The 15,400-nt window shown below is 40.6% G+C and overlaps 1 protein-coding gene across 4 annotated transcripts in view; it reads left to right on the forward strand.

Annotated features, from left to right (window-relative positions):
• rbm33a (RNA binding motif protein 33a) overlaps positions 1–13,912 on the forward strand; it is a 30,087-nt gene extending 16,175 nt beyond the window's left edge. For 2 of the 4 annotated variants that reach the window (XM_062441174.1, XM_062441175.1), the window contains exons 11-19: positions 1,289–1,418; positions 1,822–2,186; positions 2,825–3,088; positions 3,294–3,605; positions 4,002–4,799; positions 6,514–6,702; positions 7,559–7,744; positions 8,147–8,235; positions 8,442–13,912. In XM_062441174.1, coding sequence (XP_062297158.1) covers positions 1,289–1,418; positions 1,822–2,186; positions 2,825–3,088; positions 3,294–3,605; positions 4,002–4,799; positions 6,514–6,702; positions 7,559–7,744; positions 8,147–8,235; positions 8,442–8,490 — 2,382 coding nt within the window. In that variant the 3' untranslated portion in view covers positions 8,491–13,912. The other 2 variants (XM_062441176.1, XM_062441177.1) reach the window with 2 other exon arrangements.
• The last annotated feature ends 1,488 nt before the right edge of the window (positions 13,913–15,400 follow it).

A 15,400-nucleotide genomic window follows, 5' to 3' on the forward strand; every position in this document is an offset into this window, starting at 1 on the left:
ATATTTATTTTGTTTACAGAAGACTTTGAAAACCAGTATATATTCACACTTGAGTAGGTAAAATCAGAGATTTATTTGCAGAGGGGTGGTTAAAAATTACATAAATTGTTGCTGTTTAAATTCCTTATGATGGATTTATCATTCAAGTGTCATCATTGATGGCACAATTTGAAAATGTTGTCCGTGTGAGCTCCATATATTTTTGAAATCTTGTATTTCTTTTGGTACATTAACACAAAATACCTCTGACAACATTTAAATCAATCACAGCTCATTAACTTTTATCTCTTGTCAACAGTCCTTTGTTCTGAAAACATCTCTAAATTCAAATTTCCATTCTTCATTAAATACTTTAACATTTCACCTCTCTTCATTATGTGTACCTTGGTTATCCCTTTACTGGTGTGAGCTCTGCATCAGTTACATATTGAACAGCTAACAGCCTGTTTATCAGGGATTAGAAGTGAGAGGATGAGCAGTTATTTGAGAGGTATTAAATGGACACCAGAGTCCTCATTGTGAAAAACCTGCCTGTCTGACCTTTTAGAACAGTATGATATTACCCCCATTGTGATACCCTGTCTTTGTAAGCCCCTTTGATTAACTTTCTGTTTAGCACATTTTTGGAACTCTGGCCTTCTGGCTTTCTAACACCTCTCCTCTCTAAATACCGCCACACAGCAGTGGAATAAAGATGGATTAAGCCTTGATAGCATCTTAAGTAATTTACAATAGGCTTGGAGGAGGCAAGCAGCCCATTTGTGGAAGTTCCACGTGTTGAATAGCAGGTTAATTTTTCAACAGAGATGGATGTTTAAAAGAATAAAGGAGACAGTTATGAGGGGGATTCGAATTCCAAGGAGGGATTAAAGGGTTGTTATCTAGTTTTCCTTGGAAGATAGATGGGGAGTTGCGTGCATGCAATGAGTAGAAAGCTGTCTAACATACGAAGTGGTTGAAACAAAGATGAGGGCACTTATCCCCTCCTGAAATACCCTTTCCTTGTTAGAGATGGACTTTTAGAATGTTTATCAACAAAGCCCCAAGTAGCATTAATGCAGGTTTGCTCACAAATTCATGCTGAAGGGTTTCTTTAATATTGGCATGCATGTTGATGTTTACAAGTCAAGATTCTGTGTCTATTTAATGACCCTAGCCCTTCAATTACAAGCCCTCCCTGCCTGATGCAATGCTCCACAACAAATTCCCATTTTTCATTAGTTTAATTTGTTTGTGATTATTGAGCTCCCAATATGGCCTATAATTCATGAGTTTTGTGTTTTCCCAGGGACCGGGAGACTTCCATCAGCACATGCCGGGTAATTTTGGTCAGCCCCAGCGGCCCCCTCATCACATGGAGCCCTTTCGGAACCAGCCACCTCAAGGCCCCCAGGACAGAGAGCCCCTCTTTATGGGAGGTGAGTTCCACACCCAGCCTTGACGAGGATTACAAAGCTCTCTTAGCATATTTAACCCTATTCGACATCACCTCTGGCAGTATACCTACAGGGTATGCTCCTAGCTTCTGCTGCTGCTCTATTAGCAACACTCATGTTAAATGCATGTGTGTATATATACATCTGAACGAGTTGTGGAAAACTGCATTAAACATATATATTTCTGATTTATAATTCCCGGTATTAATGCAGAATTAAATAGAAATGCAACCCATTCAGTTGTTTACCCTTTCACCTTGATAGAGTTGTCTGTTTTCATTTCCCTTGCTATAACACTATACATCTGGAGAGGGAGTTACTGATGTATTGAAATTGGCTCACAATCTTTGTTGTGTTGTTGTTTGGTCGTCTTTTGCGGGCACAGAGCGCACAGAGTCAACACGGTTTCCAGGGCAGCACATGTTTGATCACCAGGGCCCCAACACTCTGATGAACAGCGGCAACAACCTCCACCAGCAGCAGCTGCCTGGCCCTGGCCAAATGGGCTTTGGCCCACCAGGACCAGCCTTCAACCAGCCGGGCCAGGGCCCACTAGGACTGTTTCCAAGAGAACCCCCAAGACCCAACCTCCCTCACCACCAAGGTCACCAGGGGATGATCGGCATGAATCAACAAGGTGGCCCCCCCAACCAGCCCCGGCCCTTCATGGGCCCTCGACAGCCGTTTGGCCAGGAGGGTAATCTTTTCCACCCTCCACAAGTCCAATTTGGGATGCAGGTACGACTAAGAGTAAGTGATTTTTATAATCAATAGGTGTCTGTGTATTTGTTTGTTGTACATAAATATTGTCAGTTGTTTCTGTATTTCTTCCCGTATTGATCTTGAATTTGCTCTGTAAATATATTAATTTGATCCTTTTTTTTTTTTTAAACATCCTCAATCCTGCCACTTACAATTCTTGTAAAACTGTCTGGCAAACTGTTCACATGCTTTTCTCTGTGATAGTTTTATGAATTTCATTGGCTTTGTTCTAGATTATTAAAATGTGGTAAGAGCAATGACTATACTAGATTGCTGTACACTTGAATAGACTAGAGTAGTTGTCATATTAACTGCAAGTGAAGCGTTCAGGAAAAAGACTTGTCTGTTTGGTACCTCTACATTTTGTCATGAGACATGGACAAGAGCTCCCTCTAGTGATCGAATCACTATTGTAGTACTACTCAGTGTATTCACGAGGACACCAATTGGAGCTTAATTACATGCAGAGCATTTCCTGAATGTTAAGAAAAGCATAATTGAGAACAAAAATCATTGCTTTAAAATGAAATAGAAAGCAGATGGGCGTGTAGTATGATATGAGACACTAAGCTCTGAATCTCCTGGTTTTCTCAAGTTGTATTTTGTCTTCTTTCTCTGATATTCAGGGCATAATGCATGGCCCTCCCGTCTCCCAGCTTCAGCATCATGACCCCATGCCATCCCATCAGCCCATGCACCAGCAGCCGCACCATCATAGGCAGGACTTATCCCATCATCAGCAGCAACAGCTAAATCTCAATGAGCCTCGCCCCATGATGCACCATGGGCAGAATCCCTTCCATCAACAGCAGGCGCATGGTAGCCCCAGGCAGATGACTCCCCACCCTCAGAACCCCCAACAGCGCAACATGTCCAACAGGCAAAGGATGGTGAGACATTAACATATTAGCTCATCTATTTTCTTCTCAAACTGATGAAAGGCGGCTGGAAAAGGGTGCATATTTACACTAAGAACAGTATTCTGTCAGTATCATTCCTCAGTAAATAAAACAAAGCTTGATAGAAAATGGATAGAATGAAATATATATAATGGTAAGATTGAGTGTAAATGTCTATATTTTACCCTTTCTACAGAACACACCTGTTTCCAAGCAAATGCAGATCCTTCCTCAGCGCAACAGCAATCTACGGGAGCTCCCCGTAGCACCTGGCAACACGACCATGAACAGTGCCCGCCCCGTTGCCTCCCCTGCCGCCAACGTCAGGCCTGTTGCCAAGGCAACACAGGGGGTGCGTCCCGTGCAGAACACTCAGCCGGTGTTTGACGGTGGCAGAGGAAGAGGAAGAGGCCAAGTTGTTGCCAAGACTGCTTTACAGCCTGGGGGAGCAGGCAGGACAGTGGTTCGCAAGGAAATCCCAAGCACACCGTCCGGCGATGCACGACAGGTCAGCTTTTTAACACTTTTGAAAATTAACAAGAATAAAGGTTGACATACTGCACAGATTATTTCAGATAAATGTGTGTAATTCCGCCTTCAGTTTTTTTTCCCCTGCTATATTGAGTGACCCAGAAATTGTACGCTCAGTGGGGCTTGTTAGTGTGCTGAGAGGGACTCCCATTTATTAAAAATCCAATCATAAGATTTGTTAATGACAGCAGCATCATTCAATTGGAAAGATCAGATCAATACTATTTTCTCTTGGGTTTTGACTTTGATTACATCTGAGTGTCACGCCAAGTAAAATGGTTCAAATAGGACTCTGTGTCACATGCCCCCCCCTCCCTCCCTCCAGTCAGTAGAGACAGACAGTGATATTGTCAGCTTGTGTTATGTACCACAGGACCCTGATGAGGATGAGGAGATGCGGCAGTACCGTCTAAAGATTGAGGAGCAGAAACGTCTGAGAGAGGAGATCCTGAAGAGGAAGGAATTGAGACGGCAGATGCAGGCAGGCGTCAGGAAGAAGGAGCTGCTAGACAGGATCAACTCCCAGACAACCACTCCAAACCAAGGCCTGCCTCCTTCACAGATTCCATCCGTACAACAAAATCAACAAACCCCACACCCCGTTGTACAACAGCAACCACAACCACAACCACAACCACCACTGCAGCAAGAACAACAACAGCAGCAGCAGCAGCAGCAGCAACAACAACTACAGCCACAACAGCAGAGAACACAACAGTCCGTAAATCAATCATTAAAGAATCCTAATCAAGTCCCCCCCATTTCTCCTAACGGCGCTGCTCAGACCCCTACACAACGTCCCAATGTCAAGACACGCCTGCAGATGGTGAAGGGTAACAGTCAGCAACAACAGACTCTTGGGCCTGGGCCTGGGCCTGGGCCTGGGCCTGGGCCTGACCAGCAGTGGAAGCCGCCCCAACAAAATCAGCAGCAGCCACCACTGTGGAGGAACAGTGGTCTGCAGAATGTAAACAGACCCGGCGCTCAAATCCAGTCTACTCAGGTCCCCCAAAAGAACATACCTGTAACTTCCTCAGTGGGCCCTGGCCAGACCCAGGTTCAGGGACCTAAACCTGGGGCTAAAAGAACTGTGATGCAGCGGGCGAAGATTTGTGGAGTTGAAGGCCAGCAGGTGCCACAAAAAGTCAGAGTCGTCAAACTTTCAGGAGCGGTGAGCATATGGTTTCATTTCTATCTCACTATCTTTTGGGTTTTTGTCTGACATTTATTTGATCCCCTTTCAACTAATTCTTACCCACATGGGAAATGACATAGTTTTGTAATGAAATAGTTTTAAATGCCACTGAGTGCCCTCACACTGTCTGTTTTGTAACCTAAAAGATATCTAACCTATGTGGATGACAAGTTGATGTCTGTGTCATTTTGGCAAAATTGATCTGTTAAGAGTTTCCTCTCTTAAGCTTCGGCAACTGATATTTAAGCCACAATGCCTCTACGTATGTTTTACCTTTAGAACACAGAAAGGCCGTAGGCATTAAAGAGAAGAGTATGACATTTATCTGTAGAGTTGGGGACATCTCATCACTGCTCTTAAAGGTTGATATCCTCTTTTAAGGGCAGAAGACTATTCTTTTAAAGATAAAGGCCTCTGAGAGGGTAAAACAAGAATGACAGTAACACCAACAAAGTCTAGAATTACCACTGCCGGTTAATTTATACTCACTTGATAGGTTACTGCTGTGGCCTTAATTACACATTAATCTTTATTGAAAAAAAAACACAAAGGCATGCATGTTAAACATTCATACTTGTCACTGATGAGACATGTTGGTGAGATGTGATAGTATTTGAAATAAGCCGCTTTCGACTCCATCCCAGAGGATCAAGCCGTAGAGCCAAAATCGCAGGCTGGCTGCAGATGAAGATAACTGGGTGTCAGTGCGTTAATGGAAACCTGCGCAGAGCTATCTGATACGCCGCATCTTAGAGGAAAAAAAAGGGAGTGGGATGTGAGGTGGAGAAAGAGAGATGGAAACAGAAGAAGGCCTATAGCCGTGGTGAAAAGCAGATTCTCTAGATGCTCTCTCTTCCACATTGTTCTGCTGTCATCAACGGGAGCTTGACAATGTTATCTCCTCACTCCTTTTTTTCTGTCTCTCTCTCTTTCCCTCTGTCATCCCTCAGTTGCTTTTTTCCATCAACCCATCTCTCAGGTGTGAGGCAACAAAAGAATGCCAATCCAAGACCCTTGTAATTAATCTTTCTTGGTTGAAGGGGGGGAACCATAATACCTGTGTAAGAAAGTTGCCACTTTTGAGGATTTGGATTTGTATGGCTTAGGCACACAGATAAGAGGCAAATTATATTTTCATCAGGGATAATACAAAGCAGCGCAAGACACAAAAGCTTGGGAGGAGGGGGGCGTAAGGGGGATGGGGTACACATCGAGCTGCCGTCGTTCCAGTGTAATGCAGCTTAGCATTTGATGGGCGCAATCAGGAGCTGTGATTTCTATAGGAGGGATTAATCCATTTACTCTCAACTGGGGACAGGTCAGAGATATCGTCTCTTTTCTTCCCCTGTATTGATCTGTCACATCTCTCCGCAGAGTCGGGGAAGGGACGACCTTCAATTCCTCCGCATGTCAACAGAGTTGAGCTGTGACTTTATTTGATAATGAGACCATCACCTTGTTGGGTTGATCTATTCCCCACAGCCTGTCTGATAGGGATCCAGTCCCACTGCTGGCACAATTTCAGTTTGCTTTGTAGATATGGCCTTGTATTTCTCCCTGTTGTCCACAAACTTGACACTTTGCCTAAATGCTTAATGTGAGCAGCAGTTTGTGACGCCTGCAAATGGAGATAAAGGCTGAAATTTTTTTAGGTGCGAAATTAGTGTTGTCCTCTATCATTCCCATCCAGGCTGGAAAGGGGCCTGAGGCCATAGGCATCCCAGTGCAGCAACAAGACACCTGGTCGGCAACCCCACTCAACCAGGGCGTCCAAAGGAAGGTTACCATGACAGAGCAGCAGCAACAGCAACAGCAACAGGGACCAGGAGGAGCACCGCAGGCTGGCCGAGGGGGCATGGGCAACCCACAGCAAAATAGGGTATGTAATAAACAAGCACTTACCTTCTTCTGGACTGCGGACACCAGAAATCATTTCAGCTAAAATATATATATTACCAGTGTAGACTGGGGGCCAATAGCAGTTCTGAAATAAAAGAAGTTGAAATGTCTCCTGTAAAGTTGTTGTGTGCCGCTGGCAGTAGACATACCAGTTGAGCAGGAGAGGTAATAAGACAGGACAGTGTGCCAGGTGCAGTAGTATTGACATGCTGAAAGCAGTGTAACACGGGGGGCTACACAAGGTCCCCTGGCCTCTCTGCACACCCTGCCACCAGGCTGCTGTCACACTTACTATACTCACTGACGCTGACAGGGTAAGGCAGCCACCATAACGCTTGCATGGCTCCTCTCCCTTTATGTTCCCCCGCCTCCAACACACGCACGCACACACACACACACACACACACACACACACACACACACACACACACACACACACACACACACACACAATCCCACTACTCCTCTCCTCTCTTTTTGGGTCTCTCCCTCCTCCTCCTCTTCCTCTGCTGCTGAAGAAACATACCTCTCACTCACAAACTCATATGAAGATATGCCATGCCACATGCATCATGTTCTGACGTTGATGTTCTATGTAGAAATATGATAAGTCAATCATGTGAAAGCCTGGCATGTCTGAGAGGTGCAAGGGAGAAACGCATAGCATTTTTAATATTTCCTTTGTGCTGAGAAACACTATAGCTTCTCACCACACTGTTTAATGCAGGATTAAAACATCAACATGACTGGGTAAGCAGGAAAAGGTTCAGTTTTATTTTCGCCGTTACTCCCTTACTCATTCCTCGTATTTTTTCCCACACCTGGTGTTGGTATAGGTTGTCGTTTCGGGCCGGGGCCGAGGTAGAGGGGGTGGTCCAATGGGTCGAGGACGTCCAGTGGCCACCAGACAAAGCCAGAGAGTTGCAGAGAGCAAACACTGTACTGTGTCCATAGAGGGCCTTTCATCATCCACAACTGATGTTCAGCTGAAGAACCTTCTCAGGTCCATCGGCCCAATAGAGGTAGGTACCAACTGCATTTCAGCTTGATTCTTAAGAGTGCACATTTATTGTAATTTAGACTAGATTTGTCTGTAAGGCTCCCGTTTTGTATAGAGTAACATTCTACACATCACTCAGAAGTTAAAGCTGTAACCACTGCCATGTGCTCTTAGATGGCATTTTTATATTTAAGATATCTACCTCTTGATGAAAACTTAAAAATAGATTTTTATTTGCGTCAGCTAGAGTGGTAGTAATGATATTTTCTCAGTGTGATCGTAGCGCCCTCTGTTGTTGTGATGTGGTAGCTAGAAAAAGTGAATGAATTAATCAGTTTCTCTTCACCACCCTCACTCCCTCTTGTGGGTGACAGAAGCATCTAGTTATATCCAATTTGTCCTTTTCTATTTCTGCGTATCGCAGATGTTCAAAATGATACCCCAGCAGAGGAAAGCGGTTGCCACCTTTTCCACTCCCCAGCATGCAGCAAGTTTTCAAATGAGCTTCCATAGGTAATCAATTCATCTTCTTCCTTTCATTTTAATAGACATGCCAGTTAAATAATTACATACAGTGGTAGCCCTTTTACATTTCCCCAGTGTGATGGTCTTGGAATTTTGCTTTTTTACATTTTGTACAAAGTACAGCATAAGTGTTCATTATTATGTCAGCCCCCTGAGACAGAGGTTGAAACTTCATTATTACAATTACCACACAGGCACATGATTGATTTGTCCCACATTGATGTGTCGCTGATTGATGGATGAGGAGCACAATAAAGCGAGGGAGCCCTGTTACAAGAAGTCGCTGTCTCCCAACGTGGGAGCCTCTCATGTACAGCTCCAACCTACCGCAGGAATATTTCTTCAACCCTTTGGGGTCAATCACAGTCATCGTTCCTGCACAGAAGCATTCATCTCCTATCAGCTCGGAACAATGAACACAAAGACATTAGCTGCGAGCATGCCTGCGTTTGACTTTGTCTACCATTGTCCTTTGTTGTAAAATGGCACTGGAGAGACACTGAACAGTTAATCCTACTTTGATGTAGTTTGTGAAGAATGTTTTTGTGCATTTTACATGGACACTAAGTAGAACTTATCATGGGATAATGGTTGCTCCCCCCCTTAATAAGATTCATTATAAAAAAAACAAAAGGACATTTGAACTATGTAATTCTGATCACTTCATGGTATCTTCTTTTAATAATTTATAAGTCGCTGTTTGGTTCGGATGCAGGGAATGGTTGTGGAATATTTTGGCCAGTATATTCATATACCAGTGCTGTAGATGGCAGTATTTCATCACTGTTGGAGCTTCATTTATTTCTAACCCAAGACGGCTCTCAGATAGAGTTAAGTCTCCAAACTGTTTGTGGGTAAATGGCACTGCCTAGTGGAGAACATGCAGACAAGCACAGAAGTGGCCTGGGTTGTATGTAATGATTTGAATAATATTGGCATAGGACACAACAGAACATGTTTTTCCTGAATTCCCATTGGTTTTGGGAATGGAAAATGTTGCAACTGGATTGTGCAGATTTAGTGGTGCTTATTGGTTTCCGTGCTGCCTCTTGATCAGATTGTTCAGACCACCTCTCTCATTTAGGTTTGTTCAATTGAGATGGACAATTTTCTAAATGTTGATAGGTCTTTTAACTGATACCTGGAATGCATTTTTGGAAAGATCTTTCATACCTTTTTGATGTATATTTTAGTTGTTTGTCCTATTATGGAGTAGTCATGCGTTTAGATTTCTAGTCTGTGGCAATTGTGCTTTGAGGAAGTACAAATATCCTTTTTTTTGAAAGTTTTTATGAATACGATTTCAGCGTATGTTGTTGGGAATTTAATACTTGTCTTATTTGGTAAATCCAAGAGAATTGCTTACATGTCTCTTCAGAATACACGCATTTCTGTGATTTTTTACTAAGATACAAATTTTGCTTACTCCTTTCTGAAACTGGTACAATTGGTCCAAGTCCCTGTCTGTTGATAATTTGGTGTCTTATCACTGAGATGTATAGTGTACCTGGAATAGCACTTTGAACAACTTGCATTCTCATACTAGAGATGTTTGGCTAAAACAGAAGAGAAACACCCCCCCCCCCCCCCCCCCCCCCCAATAATGTTTAATATTATTATTATTGTTTATTATTATCATTACAATTAAGACATCCTCTGCAAAGTTTGGGCTCTGTAGGACACAAAAAGTCACAAGATGTGTTGGAAGTGGTTACTACAGGCACTTATGCAATACTTTATTTTAATTTTCTCTGAGCATGTGCCCTTGTTTGGGAAGGGCTACCACATCATTGAAAACTTTGAATTCTCTAAATAATAAATTTCAACTTTCGGCTTTCAGTTTGATTCCATTAGACGTCATTAAACCAAATACAGCAAGATATGCTTCACTTTTTCCGTCATTGATTACATGTATTAGTTTTTTTTTACTTTTTGCGTAATATTTTTGCCTGTTCCAGGATTAAAATTAGTCAAAAATGAACATCGTTTATCCGTGTTTTTCTAAAAACTCAAGCTCAGAAGTGAATTTGGCATTCATCATCAATAGGAAGGTGAGGGGGCAACCATTATGTGTCGTGATCATGTACATAAGTAGACCAGGTGTTTCACTTAATATTTATCCTGTTAACTTTTTTTTTTGTTTTTGAGTTACTCTTTACTCATGTTGTATCAAGTTAAAACATTTTTATATGTAAGGATATGCTGATGTGTCCAGACAAAAATAATTTTACTAGTGTTTTGTTTCTAATTTCAAGCCAAAATGAAAAACGACTGGACCACATTTCTGTTTATAAGACTTTTGACAAAAAGTTCAAGGGAAAGCAAGAAAACAATAAAAACATGGCCAATATACCGTGAACATGCAGGTATGTGAAGCCGGTTCAACCTTAGCCCAAAGATGTGTGGTTGTGTGTGATGTCCATGTGTCTGATGCGTTTACAATGAAGTATCTTTTATTATTTGAGCCACGTTTTATTAATTTATACTTTTTATGTATTTTATAAGGTCCTGGGTACTCACGTTGCAGTACATGCTTTATACTTTATACACAACTCAAACACTTTGTGCCTAATTCAGAACTTTTTAAGAATTTATCCTAGTTAGTGTTTTAGAATTTCTGACACTAGTGATTATATGGCAGGAAATACTACATCGTATAGATGAAGGGGAATACCACTAAATTTTGGTCTTGAACGTATTTGCTACGTTGTCAACAAAAGTAATATTTTCTTGCCTGTTTTACCGTGATGCCATACTAATGTCCAGACAGTATAGGACATGCAAAAGGTGAAATAATTATGAAATGTAAATCTAACAGTAGCCTTAACAATTTTACCAGGCTGTCTTCTGGGGTTAGCACAGACTATATTACAAATGTATTTTGCAGGGTTTCCATAAAAGATTTTATTTACAGTCAGAAAATTAACTTCTGTGCATCTGGATGACATCACAGATAAAGTTCTTGGTTCTCTGGTTTTGAGACTTGGGGAGTTGTTCATATTCTCAATTACCAATTGGCCTCTGTGATTGCCTGCATGTGTAAACTAAACTTGTAAATTTAGTGGTATTCACCTCTAAATTAGCCATTACTTGAAAAATCCACTAAGTTAAAAAAATTAGCTGCACATTTAAGATCACCGCATTCTCAACATGCTTTAGTATTGGGATAAATGAGGTGTCTGAAAATGTTGAAACTCCTTAAATTCCTTAAGTCCTTGTAAAACTTGAGGTTAAGTGGTTCCAAATCTTTTGTATGTTGTACAGTTGTTCTAAACTGACTTCTTTGTGTTTTATTCCTTTTTGTTTTGAGTTGAACTGATGTAGAGGTTTTTGTTCCCTAGCATTGTGTATTTGCTGTCTTAAATGTTGTGCATTACACTTGATATTTAGTGCAATGGTAAATCCTGTGGATTTGAAAAAGTATTGACAATGCCAGTCAAAGTAATATTGTTATAAGACACTTGGTCTTGTACTACCAGAACAGATTCATATTGAATCTATTTGTATCTTAATTTTAAGAGTTTCTGACATATATACAACTTGAACCTTAAGATATGTTTTCACTGTAATTTCAGTAGGCTGTTACAGAAGCAGTAAGATCTTGCCTCATATGGTTGCAATAGGCAAACATCTTTAATTCAAAATGGCTTATTTTCTGTGAGATAAGTTCATTTCTAAGTTGTCAATGGGGCTTTTCTTGTGTTTGCATAAGACACCATCATGGCTGTGAATGACTAGTTTCTCAATGGTTATACTGGCATTGGGTCAAAAAATTTTATACACAACGCTAACTTACAATATTTTTTCAACAGGTCTATTTGGAGAATCGGAGCATTGACATCCTGCTAAAATAACCATTTCACTCTTTCTGTTTCTTTAGGTCACATCCTCTTAAACAGAAGCGATACAAGCGGGCATCAGTGTGGTTGCTAGCTTGAAGTTTCTGTTCTTTTGAAAGTGACCATACTAAGGGTTTAGTATGTTTTAGCCAATCAACATATTGGGTTATAAATGGGTTATAATTTGCTACTAACCACAAATTATAGCACATGTTTAAATACATTTCCCAAAGTAATGGCAGTTTCTTTAGTTGCAGCTTGTAGAAACCCAGCTTTATTTATTTATTTTTGTCTAAGTTAATTTGTTATTGCATGATAACACAGTTGACGGTTATTCTTGTGTAAATCTCCAACACCTCAAACTTAAGTCGGGCAGTTTATAGTTAATGCAAACAAAATCTAGAAACAGTTTGTACCTCTTTTGTAATAATTTAAAGTTTAATTTTCAGATTCATACAAAACATCATCCAAACAAAAATATTATTATTATTTATCCAACTTTTGCCGTCTTAGCTTGGTTAAAGGGAAAGTATTCTCTACAGTACACCAGATAGATTTTTTTTCTTTGTTTTTGCAAAAGTAGCAAATAAGTATTTTCAAAATGACCTTGCAGTTTTTTTGTTTGTTTTTATTTTAACTGGTGGCTTAAATTTGTGACTGTAATGTGTGTTTAAAAGCTGAAAGATTGATTACACAAGAGGAACAAACTGGTATAAAGCTAAGACATGTAAAACCAATGGTATGGTCCTTTTAAGATTCCCAGACTGTAATTAAAGATTAAAAGGGTAGCGATGGTGTGTTTTTGTGGAAAGATCACTGGTAAAAATAAGCTGTTGCTGAAGTTTACTCTAAAAAAACACTTGATACACCCCTGGTATAATCACTTTGTTGGAGGTTGTAGCTGTACAGATGCGTTTCGGATGGCACTCATGAGATCTTTCTTGTGAAAACACACCTGATGTGACCACTTCTCACCACAGATGTCACCAAAACAGAATGATTAACACAAATTGCTTAACAAAACTTTCCCTCAGCATACATGAAAATGGTTTGATGCTGCTTTGTCATTTTTCCTGTCTTTTTAAAATTATTTTTAACTCTAACACTTTCAGTCCTTTTACAGCCACGCCGCCTCGGACCTTGGAATGAAGATTTCATTTTTCTTTATTTCCCTCACTAAATAGCTGTTGCTGCAATCAGACTATGGGACCCACCACATTTCCTTTCATCACTGCTTTCCCTGCTATCGCTGTTCTTCCAACTTGCATATTTTTGACAGTTGCTCATCTTTTCTTTGAATGAACTTAAGACTTCTGTATCAAGCAGGGTGGCCTACCTGGATTACCATTGTTTGTTAGCCCAGTGGATGGAGGTTTCCATCTCTGTGACGACAGCCGGGTTCATAGAGCAGACACGTAACTCTAAAGCCGCTTTATGGCTTTCACTCCACCAAAGGTCATCCCCACTTCTTGACATTCATTATTTGGTTGGATTTTTGAAAAAGACACTACAATTGTTCCCTCATCTGGAACAGTATGGTGTGCCAAATAATGACTCAAACTGTTGAAAATCCAGCCTCTTGAGTTTTGACTGAAACTGTTGACGAACCATCCTGTCATGTGTGTTCACACTTTGATGTATGGCATGAAGTAATCCTTTGTTTGCTTCCTTATGTTGGAAAATTCAGAAATCAATGTGCAATTTGTTCAGATGTTGTAAATTATGCAATTTTTTAATACGCTGGAATTATTTTTAAAGAAATTTAATATTTTTTAAGAAAAAGATGACATGTATTAAATGTGATACTCTCAACTAAAAAGAATAAACTTTTTGATATAAAAGTGACCTTTTGTGTTTTTGTTGTGTGTTTTTGAACGGCTGGCACTTAAAACTAATCCTGTTTAGACATAAACAACCACAGTCAAAAGTAGATACTGACTGGAATAGAGGGGATCTTGAAGCAAAGGTTCCCAGCCTGTTGTTGGCTGCTGACCCCTTAATTTGAAATAATGTGTTTGCGACTAGTCATCACTGGATGAATATGTTCTCTTTGGTTGGGAACAATTCAATCATTAATTTTCTCTTAAAATGACTGTAAGAAGCCCAACAAGATAAAACTATCCAGCATTTCACAAGGAAAAATAAAGCAGATTAGAGAAAAGTTAAAAAGGCGATCTAAACTTAGCTAGCCTAACAGTTTATCTATTTATCTGTGGAACGCATCAAAGGATCCCCTCCCTCAGTGTGAGAACCACTGACCTAGGAAGGCATGCTATTTAGAATCCAAAAAGACTACCTTCAGGTTCCTGGATACTGCAATGTACTTCTCTTACTGTATATAATTCTCAAACCAGCAACGTGTAGCTTTGGCAGACCGTATGTTGTGGATTTCATGTTGTCTTCTCTTGAACTAAAGCATTCACCAAGTGCTCTTCATAGCCATGACCAATAGGAAAGGTCACGAAAACTCCAAATATTGTAAATATATTCAAATTGAAAGTTTTTAATTGTCATACATTTATGACTCTGGTTAACAACCCTTTGTTTTGGTCACAATATTATAATCATGTAGGTTTATACCTTATATTTCTTATGATTTGTCCATTTTTACTTCCCTACTTGTACTTTTGCTATCTTGCTACTTTCTTCAAACTCTACTAATGTATCTTATTAGTCTGTCATGAAGAGTAAAGTCCTCTCTTTGAGTTTAATAATGTAATTGTGGTGTTAAAGGTGTGATGACTTGTCAAGAATCAGAATCCTGTAGGTTTTCTTGTTCCTCCAATTTACCACTCAGATCTTGAGCACTCTACTGGTTGCTGCCACAGAGAAGTAAATGTTGGCCTGGAAAGAAGGAGCGCTGCCATTTGCAGAACTCCTTAGAAACGGTGAGTTTTGTTTTCCAGAATGCCAGACTGTTCGTGTTTGCAAATGTCAACATTTGTAAAAGCCGTTGTTGAGCTCCAGCAGACTGAGGGCCCCCAGAGGGATTAGAGGAGGCTCTGTTTACCTGCTCTGAGGAATGCTGCCCTGCACGGACGCTTTTGTATCTGTCAGGGACCCAAGGTCACAGTGCTGGCAGAGATGGGCCACTTTGTCCCTCACCAAGTTTCCACCTCACAATATCAACAATAAAACAATGTGGGCGACCTGAGAGAAGGAAATGGAATTCCTGCTCGTGTTGCAACAGTGTTCAGAAACTCAGGTTCAATGGCCTCTTTTACCTTTGATAAGTCTGGGTGAGGGATGGGTTTGATCACTTTCAAGATGTTGAAACTGAAAAGCAATACTATTTACATTACATAATTTGAATT

This window comes from Scomber scombrus, chromosome 20, assembly GCF_963691925.1.
Source record: "Scomber scombrus chromosome 20, fScoSco1.1, whole genome shotgun sequence".
In the NCBI taxonomy this organism is placed as follows: domain Eukaryota; kingdom Metazoa; phylum Chordata; class Actinopteri; order Scombriformes; family Scombridae; genus Scomber; species Scomber scombrus.